This window comes from Theropithecus gelada, chromosome 6 (assembly GCF_003255815.1).
Source record: "Theropithecus gelada isolate Dixy chromosome 6, Tgel_1.0, whole genome shotgun sequence".
Classification (NCBI taxonomy): domain Eukaryota; kingdom Metazoa; phylum Chordata; class Mammalia; order Primates; family Cercopithecidae; genus Theropithecus; species Theropithecus gelada.
The window spans coordinates 49,951,007-49,964,456 of NC_037673.1; the positions used below are offsets into that span (position 1 = coordinate 49,951,007).

The 13,450-nt window shown below is 39.1% G+C and overlaps 1 protein-coding gene across 1 annotated transcript in view; it reads left to right on the forward strand.

Annotated features, from left to right (window-relative positions):
* Positions 1–13,450, forward strand: part of ITGA2 (integrin subunit alpha 2) — a 109,652-nt gene that overhangs the window by 89,414 nt on the left and 6,788 nt on the right. Inside the window, exons 23-28 of the mRNA XM_025389394.1 lie at positions 254–337; positions 3,808–3,910; positions 5,540–5,650; positions 6,624–6,725; positions 8,368–8,481; positions 12,356–12,445. Coding sequence (XP_025245179.1) covers positions 254–337; positions 3,808–3,910; positions 5,540–5,650; positions 6,624–6,725; positions 8,368–8,481; positions 12,356–12,445 — 604 coding nt within the window. The remainder of the gene's footprint in view (positions 1–253; positions 338–3,807; positions 3,911–5,539; positions 5,651–6,623; positions 6,726–8,367; positions 8,482–12,355; positions 12,446–13,450) is intronic.

The following is a 13,450-nucleotide window of genomic DNA, read 5'->3' on the forward strand; positions in this document are numbered from 1 at the left end:
TGCTGCCGTTGCTTTTGGTGTTTTAGACATGAAGTCTTTGCCCATGCCTATGTCCTGAATGGTACTACCTAGGTTTTCTTCTAGGGTTTTTATGGTATTAGGTCTAACATTTAAGTCTCTAATCTATCTTGAATTAATTTTCGTATAAGGAGTAAAGAAAGGATCCAGTTTCAGCTTTCTACTTATGGCTAGCCAATTTTCCCAGCACCATTTATTAAATAGGGAATCAATTTCGTAATGTTTCTTTCTATAGTGAAAGCCAAGAAGAAAATGAGGCTGATAATTTGGTCAACCTCAAAATTCCTCTCCTGTATGATGCTGAAATTCACTTAACAAGGTAGGTGAAGCAGTGGGTAACCTGTTATCACTAACACCAACTCTAGATCAGAAGATTTTTGGCTCATGGCTAAAGAAGTCCTCTGTATGCTCATTCTTAACTGAAGAATTTGAATTACAATTCTTGTCAACTAAAACAGAAGTCCACAGACATATCGGTCCCTAGGAAAACCTTGAGTGACTCATTAGGTTTATTAAACTAACGAGAACAGCCCAGAAAGGCAGAGAAAGATCCCTGTAGCCACACATCACAGGCACACTTCACATTGCAGGCCCTCTGAGTAGCTGCAAACATTCTCAAAATGTTGAAACAGAACTCTCAAAGGTCCTGAGAATTGTCTGCACTTTCTTCTCACTGCCTGCTTCCCATTGTATATGAGATCTCAGGCGGTATCCCCATTCCTGGACATTGAGGCCCCAAGCACAAAGTTTTACACACAGTAGTTTCACAATAAATATTGAATCTAGTCACGGTTTGAATATTCAAATATTGAAACTAGATCAAGTCTAGTTTCTGAGTGAAAAATTCCTAACATATCAGATTAGGGTTTTCTTCCAGCCAGGAGGAAATGAGGTTTTTTCCAAAGGAGGTCATCCATAAAGAAATGCTTTGTTCCCTGTTTTTACCTGCCCAAAGCAAGCAAACCTGAGAGCAGTGGTGTAAATGTTACTGGTTGATACCAGCTGTTTTTAATTGTTCAGGGGGACGGGTGTCTTGGGAAGTGGGTAACATCCACATTTCACAGGTTCTAATAGATTGATATCACTTTAACTCATACATAGAAATAAGGTGAGTTCATGGCAGACAAACTGGGGCACAGTTGTGCAGGTGCAATGGGCCCAGGTAATGCCCTCCTACAGGCCTGGGAGCCAGAGTTCTCTACCTGGTGAAGCACTAGGACAGCTTCCCAGCACAGATCAATGACCCCTGAATGGCACACTGCAGCACTTTCCCAAGAAATCCAGTGACAGCAGGTTTGTCTAATTTCTACCACAATCACCCCAGCCCCTAAGAGCATGGAATCTGTAGATCATTCAATAGCTCTCTGAGCAAAAACAAAAAGGAAAATATGTCATCATGTCTAGAGCTTGAGCCAAAGAGCAAAGATGAAAAGAATGCTTCTGTATCAAGTGAGTTGCAAACAGCACAAGCAGAAGCAAAATACAGTCCAAATAATACATCTCTGAAAAAGTCATCAGCAACTGCAGACTTCAAAGGATCCCCACTTGCTAAAATAAGGCATTGGAAACAAATGCAACCAACCCAAATTGATGTTACCACATTACCTGAATATTTTCCTTCTTATATTGATCCTTTCTTCTAAATATTTTTTGTCAATACAGTCTTTTTATTATTCTACTGTCCTACAATGGCCAATATTTTCCCAGATATTTAAGAATAAAATAAATATAAGATTGAAATGAGACTTTACTTTTACTAATTATCATATTAGGCATGTATTTTTGTAATGGCAACTTGAATTCAAATGTATTCTAATGTTCTTTAAAATACATCTTCAAAAATATTAACGTAGAGAATTATAAAGGACAAAAGCTAAAACGGCTCCTAGTCCTACTACCAAGAAAACCCAAACATTAGAGAAAGATACACAGTGAGAGATCATCCCTCCCCACCTTCCCTAGTGCCACTCCCCATAGGGGACTAACACTTTTCCGAATATCTTCCAGATACAGGGTTGCTTATCTACCAGGATATATGCATATAACACACACACACACACACACACACACACGCACATTTTATTACCCAAAAGGAATGCTAAAACACTCTTCTGTACCTTGCATTTTACGTAATCTTAGAAAAGTTTTCATATGAGGACATACAGATCCAACTTATTCCAGTTCTGACTGGATCATAATTTATATAACCAATTCAATATTAACAAGATATTTGGTTGTTCTGCATTTTTATTTTGTTTGGTTTAACCATCACAAGCAATGCTGCAAAAAAATTTAACAAACATCTTTACAAACTTTTGAAAAAAATCCTACCCAATAACTTAGTGTATTTCTTAGCAACAAATTTGATACTGTATAACTGTACAATTATACTGTAAAAAAAAGATGGGTAGAAATAGCGATAATAGTATTATTTCTGAAGCAGGATCCCCCTGAGTATAGATAACTACTATTATAAATATATTGATCAACACTTAAGTAGCCTAAGGAACACTTAAGTAACAAATGGAAAAGTGTCAGATCTCTTTAAAATGCAAAGAGAGACCATATTAATTTAGAAATTGGCCCCATTTAGGATCTCACACAAAGATCTTCTGGAAGGCATAGGAAATAATTCATGCACACACATCCAAGCTTTCTGTTTCAAATCCTAGTCAGTTTTCCCATTTTCCATGTCAGGCTGAAAAATCATTGTTTCCTCTCATACATAACCTTGACAAATACATCCACTCAAGTCTCCCTATGATATATTTTCCTTTTATGGATTTGGAAAAAATTCATTAAGGCATAAAAGAGGGAAAGACAAGGTTTTAGTACAGAAACCCAAAAAAATTCTACTTCAGAAAATGCCCACCCCAAGTTTTTAAGAAATAGAATTAACATTCTATAATTAACATAAATTGTCCAGTGGGAATAAATGGAAAGGATATGCACAGTGTTCTCAGACCCCTACCCTCACCACTCATACCTTAATCCCCAACCCAAAGAAGCTACTCTGGTTGGAATCCCACCTCAGAGCCCCAGAAATGAGTGAGGAGAGGGGAGGACCCCAGTTTCATTCTAGTCTGAGTGGTCCCATGAGGGTTTCTCTGATCTCATCATCACTTTGCTTGCAGAACTTTGTTGGTAATCTTAAGCAAAGTCCAGTGTGTTTAGGTCCAGAATACTAAAACCTCTGGATCAGCCATCTTAAAGGTGGTCTCTACACTAATGGCGGAAACAGATTTGACCAACCCCATTCAGACTAAACCATTTGAATTGGTTTGCAACTAAAGAAGGATAGGAAGAATGAATAATACAGGCATCCAGTAATGAACACTGAAGGTGCTCAGTACCCTGTTATTACATTTGAGCCACAGCAAGGTGAAAACCCTTGGCTTATAAATCCATTTATTCAACCAACAAGTACTGACTGTCTACTATGTTAACATGCTAGTCAATGTAACAGTAATCCTGGGAAGAGTTCTACTGTCAATTCTAAAGTAATACTTTTGTACTTATTTAGAAACTTGACAATTGGTAGACATATAATGCACAAACTCTTAGCAGAAAGTCCACAAAGAAATATGTTTTGAAAGGAATTTATGTTAGTCTTAGAAACATACCTTGGACCATAAGCCCATAACAAGCATTTCTTTTGATTTGGTGCCTTTGTAACTAAAAGTAAAATTTATTTTAACCTAAACTATAAGATACTTAAATAAAAGAAATATTAACCTTCAAGAACAAAAGCAAACTAAAATATTTGGCTTTACAAACATCATCCAACAGATCTACCAACATAAATTTTTATGAAATCTCTTCGGATGGGAATGTTCCTTCAATCGTGCACAGTTTTGAAGATATTGGCCCAAAATTCATCTTCTCCCTGAAGGTTGGTAAGCCTGTCATAAGGATGGCAAATCCAGGAGAAAGCGAGAAGAAAAAAAAAAATGAGTCTGGAAATAAAAGGAAAAAGTAAAAAGAAATTGAAATACATCCGTGGTTCTCAAACTTGAGAGTGCATTAAAATCACCTGGAGGAATTGTGAAAACACAGATACTGGGCTTTATCTCCAGGGTTTCAGATTCAGTAGGTCTGGGGTGGGCCTCTACATTTGCATATCTAACAAGCTCCCAGGTGATGCTTATGCTGCTGGTCCAGGTGCCATACTTTGATAACCGATAGGCTAGATCATAGACAAGTAAACAACCGGGCTTTGTGCGTAGTTATGTGTCTTGGGTAAGAGATAATTGATATATTTTGAAGGCAAATGTTCAATATTAACCAACAGAGTATTACTATAAAGGTATTGCTGTGGGGAAGAGTCTTTGGAATATGATTATTATGTCAATTTATCCTTAGAGACTACTTCTGTTTGAATTTTCCTTTTGTATACAAATCTGTACAGCAATACTAGGTAGTATCTAAAAATATTTTTGAACCAAATTCTATTTACTATTAGAAAGCAATTATTAATCTAAAGATTACTACCAGATATATGAAGATAAATTAATTTGTGAAAGAATAACTATTTTATAATGTAACAAAATTAAATACACTTTGGGAAGTAAAAAGAATTTATCCACTATCCTAAGTCAATACCATTTTATTTTTGTTCATTTCTCACTAGTTTGTTACATGGTTGCAACCCTGCAATTTTGTGATAAAAAAATCTTTAGAAGAATCTTTATGATCTAGATACTATAATAGAATTTATAAAATGTGGATGGTATTTGGCAACTACATTCTTTAATGGGGCATCTATTCAAGTAGTGGTAATAACATTCATAGAGTGTGTAATAAGTACCAGCTGTTGTATCAAGTGCTTTACATACGTTATCCCATTTAGTTCCCAGATCAGTTTTGAGCTTGGTATTATTTCCAGGGATGTTATTTAAAATATTTAAATAACCAGTAGGGTATGAGCCCTGGCCAATTAGAACAGAAACCCCCACCAGTTAGAACAGATGCTGTACAAGTGCCCTGTGCCAGCACATTCCTGCTGAATTTCTGATCATCTTTATTTTACAAATAAGAAAAGCACAGAGAGGTCATGTTCCTTGCCCAAGCCACACTGCTAATCAGCAGCAGACTGGGACAGCACACCCTGGCATCCCAACTCCACAGATGGCATTTTAACCATTTATACCACATGTCTTGCAAGTCACAAATTACTTACCCATTAACATTGTAGATGTTGAGTTTTTTTCCATTGAGCCATTTATGCCTACTGTTCCATTATTGGAACACGAAGCATGTGGGAGTTACTTATATCCTACTGCTCAAAGTCATCGCCAAAGTATGATTGAAATTTCAAAAAAAATGCAACCTCAGGCATAAATGTGTTTTAAGAGGTGAGACACAGAGGCTTGAAGTGTGACTATAAAGTGATGGCTCACTTTCATTTGGACTCAATCTTACCACCTCGTAGTTGCCCTTCATCAACACAGGGGTTACCGGTGAATTTCCTGGCATCATGTACATCCTGTTGCAGTACTGGCGCATTTTATTCTCTATGTAGGTAACAACAGGAAGTGTTCCAGTAAGCATGGCAACTGTAATCATCCACATCCCTCAATATACCAAAGAAAAGAACCCACTGATGTACCTAACTGGGGTGCAAACAGACAAGGTAAAGAATACAAAATTGCCTAAAAAATATGCACTTTCAAGATGGAAATAACCCATGAGATTAGGGTGATCATGTCTGACATTTTACGGATGGGAAACAGACGGTAACTCCTATGCAGCCCAGGTGCCAACTGACTAGCAGTTAATTTCATATTAGAAGAAGAATATTGTTACAAGAAAACAAATGTTTGAGTCTAGGCAATTGCAGGTGGCAGAAATTATTCCAAAAACCCCATTTTGGCCAGGTGAAGATCTGACTTTGACAGGCCCTGTGCAGGCTGGGAAGTGAGAGGCTGAACCTGTATGGGAAGCATAGCAGGTCTTCACAGCTGCAGTGAGGAGCTGGTCTTCAAGCAGCCAGCCTGGACTTTCTCCTGGTAATACTCAACCCTGGCTGTTCATTTTAATCTCTCTGTTTGCTCTTTTAAATAAGAGTGCCCAAACCTAACCCAGGTAATTAAATCAGAATCTCTAGGGATAAGATTCCTACACTAGGGTTTTTCTTTAACCACCCCCACTCCATCCACCCCGTGATTCTAGCACGCATCCTGGGCTGACAAGCACAGCTCTAGCCAAACCCCTTGACACTGGCTCATCTTCAGTCCAACAGTGATATTATTCAATAGTTGTTTTATTCCTGTAGTGTGCATAGGGGGCTACAGGAAAATCAAAATCCTAAAATGTTCCAGAGAAAATTACCCTGAATTATTCACAGTGTTTAGCTATTACACATTTGCCTCATCATATGTGGGCTATAAGAACCTAGCCCACCTCATCAGTTCACATCAGGAGCATTTAAATACTTCATGTTTACCTGACGATTATATGAAGTGTGGCCAGGTCAGCGGCATTGAAAGAATCCTAACAGCCCTTCCCAGGCCCCTACAAGTGATAGGAGGATTTCCTAACATGTTGAAAGGAACATTATAAACTGTTTTGTTTCTGAAGTCTGATCAGGTGTTCTTCTTTTATAGGCTGGTGATATCAGTTGTAATGCAGATATCAATCCACTGAAAATAGGACAAACATCTTCTGTATCTTTCAAAAGTGAAAATTTCAGGCACACCAAAGAATTGGTGAGGACAAGTTAACATGTGAAAGTTCCCCTTATTCATTTATTTCACCTGTGATCAGGATGCTGCTTTTCTCCTACCAACTGATATCATAGAGCTTACTTATTTTGACTTTGATGCTTATATGAGTCAAGACTTAGAAAATATTAGGTTGTGCAAAAGTAAATACGGTTTTGAAACCCACAATTACTTTTGCACCAACCTAATACGTGTTCAAATCTAGGTTACTGGAATTATCTTATGCCTCTTCTTATAAAATACAAGTTCCAGATTTCATGACATCAGAAAAACTCATGTGAAGCTATTGTGTTTATGCATTGTGCACTTTGGAAACAAGGCAAAGAGCTGTGAAGGAACTGGGTGTGTGCTACAGAGGAGAAGCCCCTTAAATCCCCCTTCCACATACTACTGATGTTTTTTATTTAGCTGTGAAATATGCTGCTGCACTTCTTTGTTTTTCAATATCTTGTTATTTCCTGCTGTCAAGCTATGCCTGCTTCTTTGGGAAAGAGACGAGTCTAGCATCTGGCATGGTGCTTGGCACATATTAAATATTGAAATAAGTAAACCTTTAGTAAGCAATAACTCCTAAACAAACCACAGCTCTCCCCTATGAACAGTATTGGAATTCTCCTGGTTTTCTTTGATTGCAATTGTTTTATTTTGTGAAGGATGGGGAAAACAGGAAACCAGAAGAATAAAATTATGTTTCTTTTAATGTGTATTAATCTACAAATAGGTAAATGCATGCTGTAACGGAAGTGGGCCATGCTACCTTTTGGCCTGGAACATAGGTCAATATTCATAGATTTTCAATTAATCACTTCATTTTTTAATGCAGTTTTAAGTTCATGGAAGAATTGAGTGGAAAGTACAGAAGTTTCTCATATACCCCCTGTCCCACACAGCCTCCCCCACTATCAAAATCCTGCACCAGAGTGGTATACTTGTTACAATCAATGAAACTACATAAATGTATCATCATCAACCAAAATCCATAGTTTACATTAGGGTTCACTCTTGGTGTTGTTAAAATCCATGCTGTGGAATTTGACAAATGTAAAATGACATGTATCCCCCACTATAGTATCATACAGTGTATATTCACTGCCCTCCACATCATCGGTGCTCTGCTTATTCATTCCACCCGCCCCACTAGCCCTTGGAACCACTGATCCTCTTTCGGTCAACTTTTTTTTAAAATCTAGGGAGTCTATCATTAGGTTTAATGACAAAATTGTAGTACATTTTGTGTATGTTTAATAATTATTTAACTAGTACATTGTTGATAAACAAGTTACAGTTTGGGGGGCGATGGGTTTTTAGGTCTTTTTACTCTTAGAAATAGTAGTGCAATAAACAGGCTTGGGGTACTTTGTTCCACGCATTGCTGATTATCTCCTGAGGCTGTCTATACAGACAGGAAATGGATGGGGCAAAGGGTGTGCACTTTGTACATTTTGAGATATAGTCCCAAAATCCCTTGAAGGAGGGCAGGAGGGTTAGAACTACTAATAGCTCATGAGATTGTCTGTTTTCCTAGATGCATCCCAGCACTGGGTTTTATCTATCTTTAAAATTTTAGTATTTATTTTTAACTCCTACTAACTTTCTCTCTCTTTTACCTTTGACTCCATACTATAAGAACTGCAGAACTGCTTCCTGTAGTAATGTTACCTGCTGGTTGAAAGACCTTCACATGAAAGGAGAATACTTTGTTAATGTGACTACAAGAATTTGGAACGGGACTTTTGCTTCAGTAAGTATAAGTTTTATTTGTTAGATTTATCAACAGCAAGGAAATGTAAGGCTGCACTGACAAGTTCTTCCCCTTTGACAAAATAAGTATTCTGGCTAACGTCTGCAGTGGCCAAATCACCCAGAGCATTTCACCCTGGAAGGCAGCACACTTCCATCCCTTTCCAATGCTCATCCAATTTGTCACAGTGCCTCAGAGTCGCCTGGGGTACTTGTGAAAGGGTCTGTTTCTCAGACTCCATGCGACCTACCACATCGATGGAAATGGTGTCAAGGTCATCTCTGAGGCCCTGGGCTACAAGAGGCAGCCTGCTTTGTCCCGCTCTAGGACTTACCCCACTCTCCATCTTCCCAGTCTCCTCTGCCACACCCAAATCAAAATGCCTGTGCTCTGTCTCACTCCTTGAGCTCTCAGTTAATTGTATGATTGATCTCAAACCACCCAGTAGATGAATCTAGCATACGGATATGTCTTCCTATATTACAGCCAGGTCATCATCCTGCTCTCCTGTTTTACCTTCCCTGATGGAAGAGCCCAGTGGGCACATGATTTTCTAAGTCATCTCAATTCCCATGAAAAGTTTGAAGAAAAAGCCAAAACAATGTCATTGTTGTTGTTGTTGTTGTTGTTCCATATGGCAACTGTGAATCTGCTCTAGTGATATTTGCTTTCAGCAGGGATTTTGGTAGCCAGAATTTCAGTCTGGCATGAAAAAAATATAAGGATAGACCGGCCTCCTTAAATTGGACTGCTTGTGTGGCTAGCATTCCTTTTACTGACATGAGCTCCAATTGAGGAAGAAAAACAGAAATTAGTCTGAAACCTCCTGGGGACCTTTGTAGCTCTTACTAAATTTTTTTTTTTCTTTTTAACAAATAAATCTGTTCCCAAGGTGCTTACAGCCAAACGCTACTCGTTTTTTTTTTTTTTTTTCTTTTTACTGTTTCATGATCTCTTCAATAAACCCACTTCCTGCTATAGAGTTTTATAAAACTGGAGAACTCAGCACCCTCCAAACTCATCCCTGGAGACAAATATAATATTCTTGGATAAAGACATGGAAGAAAAATGAATAGTAAAAGTTAGAAAAAATGCAGAATTGGGGGAATGGGGAAGTGAGGAGTTGAATATTTCTTCTGGCTTGCTTGCTTTTACTTTGTTTTCCTGTTAGTTATATTTGTTTCAAGCCTTCAGGACAATTCTAGGTCCTTTAAGATGTGAAGAGTGCTGTTAGTTGCACCACCTTCCCAGCTGCTGCCGTGTGGTGCTTAGTTTTGCTCCATTGGTTCTTGGCTCCTTGGATTTGAGGAACAAATGTTTTCAGAGCAAATTTTGCCAACTGGAAGGAACACTGACTGTTGCACATCAAAATGCATGCATGCCAGCTCTGTAAAACACATTTGGATTTTCTCGAGTTTAAGACTACATCATTTTAACTGTGGGACTTTTTAAAGTACCTTCCCAACGATCTTCAGAAGCAGTAGTTTATTTCTGGGAGCAAACTTCCTAGAAAGTGTAGTATTTATGCCACTTTAATGTGGCTATGGTGGTTAAACTAAGGAAACACCCTTGAGATGTCAAGGTATGTCAAGTGACATACAAGGATTGGTGTCAAGTCCTACATATCTTTCTCCTTCGTGAAAAGTCAAATGTTTATCCTCACCTTGCTTCCAGCAATTTAAGCAGCAAAGTGGATGTTTCTCAGACCACTTAGGAGGTCCAGTCTGTTTTTTTTGTTTTTTTGTTTTTTTTGTTTTTGTTTTTTTTGAGATGGAGTCTCGCTCTGTCGCCCAGACTGGAGTGCAGTGGCCGGATCTCAGCTCACTGCAAGCTCCGCCTCCCGGGTTTACGCCATTCTCCTGCCTCAGCCTCCCGAGTAGCTGGGACTACAGGCGCCCGCCACCTCGCCCGGCTAGTTTTTTTGCATTTTTTAGTAGAGACGGGGTTTCACCGTGTTCGCCAGGATGGTCTCGATCTCCTGACCTCGTGATCCACCCGTCTCGGCCTCCCAAAGTGCTGGGATTACAGGCTTGAGCCACCGCGCCCGGCCAGGAGGTCCCGTCTGAAATATGGATTTCATTTCCTGTATTTGAACCCATTGATGCACTGCCTTTTGTTGCTACCTTTTCTCTGATGTAGTGCAAGGCAACTTAACATTTCAAGTAATTTCATTACAAAGTGATTGATCAGGCCTCCAAATTGATGATAGAGTTGCTGCCATTTGTAAGGAGAAGTCTTCTTGAATGCTAGCAGGTGCGTTCCTTCACTCTCCAGATGTGTGTGCCATGCCTACCTCTACTTATTAACCCTGTGTTAATAAGTAGGATAGTGTGTGCCTGTGAGAAGGGCCTATTTTGAGAATGCTATAAGAAAAATTCTTTCATCTTTAGTCTTTGGGGATTATGAAACCAGTATTTACTTAACTGCCAGTTTTTTTCTTAAACTTAAACCATTATCAATACTCTTAATGTTTCCCCCAATAATATGTTTAAGAGACTGGTGAGCATGGTTAATTTCTGATCCAGTCATCTAGCTTGAGAAAATTAACAGTAACCAGAGACTGAGTCAGTGGAAAGGAAATAAAATGCTCGGTTTTTGGAAATACAGTCTTTCTGGCTCCCAGATATTGTTTAGCAAATTACCTCATAGAGTCTGTTCAATAATGTGCCCTAGTAACCAGAAAAACTGAGTCCTAGTAGCCACAGCATGTGAAAGCAGCTCTAACATGTGAGCACTGCATTCTACTTTACAGTAGCATCAGACCTAATATAGAGAAAATAGTGAAATAGACACATCCATAATGTTTCTATTGAAAAATAGACCTTTTTTTTTTTTTTTTTTTTTTCTTTTTAGAGGAGCCTTGCTCTGTTGCCCAGGCTGGAGTGCAGTGGCTCGATCTCAGCTCACTGCAACCTCCGCCTCCCGGGTTCAAGTGATTCTCCTGTCTCAGCCTCCCAAGTCTCTGGGATTACAGGCGCCCACCATCACACCCGGCTAATTTTTTTATATTCTTTAGTAGAGATGGGGTTTCGCCATATTGACCAGGCTGGTCTTGAACTCCTGACCTCTGGTAATCTACCCCCCCTCAGCCTCCCAAAGTGCTGGGATTATGGATATGAGCCATTGTGCCTGGCTGAAAACTAGGCTCTTTTTCTGTAACTAGATGGAGGAATGAATGTAAAGTTATTTTGAATTAGGAAGTTACCAGTAACAGCAGCATAAAATATCCTTCCTACATACCTGCCCCAAATTAAGTGTTATTTGATAGAAACACTTAGATAGGAAATCTGAAGTTATACTGATGTGATATAACAAGCCAAAAAGTTCAGAGCCATGGGTGGTCAAATTCAAATGCACTTTCAAACAGTATTATTTTACACACATGTACCCAGAAGGAAAATTCTCTTCCCTTTTAAATGTCGGTTTTCCATTCCATTGTGTGACTTGTTCAGGTAAGTATACAAAGATGCCAAGTTTACAATTTTCTCTCATGTTATAAACTTTATTTAAAAAAAAATCTGAACTATGATCTTCCAAGTTAAATTCATTTTTAAATCCTCGTTTTTCAACGCAGTTCTCAAGTTCAGATCTCCTCAGGGAGATATTTTAACCCACTCATGTCTTGATCCCACCCCAAAAAGTAGATTCGTGGTGGCAAGGTGCAGGCATCTACATATCTTAAAATTACCCTAGGTATTTCTGACGGGCAGTCCTGTTACACAGCACTGGTTTAAACACACACAGATTCTGGACAGGTCTTCAGAACTATTTGCTCTTGTCACATTCCACCAGGAAATAAATACATAAATCATAAGCATGCCAGCTTTTCTGCATTTTCTGCTGCTAGGATAAAACATATTCCTTTATGTTCCAGTCAACGTTCCAGACAGTACAGCTAACGGCAGCTGCAGAAATCAACACCTACAACCCTGAGATATACGTGATCGAAGATAACACTGTTACGGTGAGCATATCACACCTTCCTTGTGAGCCTCAGGGTCTGTGATAGGCATTCCATTTCTAAAAGCCCGGAGTAGTCACTCTTCTCACCTACATGTACGTAGAAACATCTTACTAAAACTTTAAAGATCTGATGTTTATTATGTTGAGATTTCGGCGAGGGTGTGTGCTACTTAAAAAGTTCAGTGCTATACTTGCCCTCCTCCATGCCCCCCACCCATGTCAGCAAAGCTGGCTTTCCTAGAAGTGGTGATCCAGTGAGCAGCACAACAAAAGGGGCTCTATGTTGTTTGGGACTCCAGGGTGTCTCTTCTCATGACTAAGCCAGCAGCACCAGTTCTTCCTTTCTCCTCCTGCTTACACAAAATGGTCTGGAGCTTTAGGCCACAAAACCTAATTATGCTAATTTAAATCATAAATTGTATTTTGAATAATTTTTAAAGAAAGGTACTGAAGCATGCTTAATAAATAATGCATTTATTAGAGGGTTTTTAAAAATAGTTCTCCTTACAACTAGACACTGATACTGTGTGGCATGTCCATTCATTAGATCTTACGTTCTGGAGGACTATAAATGCTCCCCTTGAATTAAAAAAAAAAAAAAAAAAAAAAAAAAAGCTTTTACAGAGAAATGTACTTTCACAGAAAACAAAGGCTCTCTGTTCCACAAGCTGGCATGAGATAATTTTCCTTAGCACTAAATCTCTGGTTAGAATGTGCCATGTTTAGATATAGTGGGATTTCCATGCCCAGCTAATCTGCTGGCAGAGCCCTGAGCATTTTCCTCCCAATGCTTGTGTTAGGAGTTGAAAGCCAGTTTAAGAGTCTGCCCCCAAGGCCAGCTTGGCAGTTGGCCTCAGTCCACTGCTCCAGCCTACAGACTTGGTCAAAAAGTTATGGCCCCATGAACTCTGGGCCTCCTCACTCCATGCCTGAGAGTAAAGCTCACAGCACTGGGGCCTCACTCTTGTCCAGGGAAAAATGATTCCACACAACAGAGCTTGCTTCT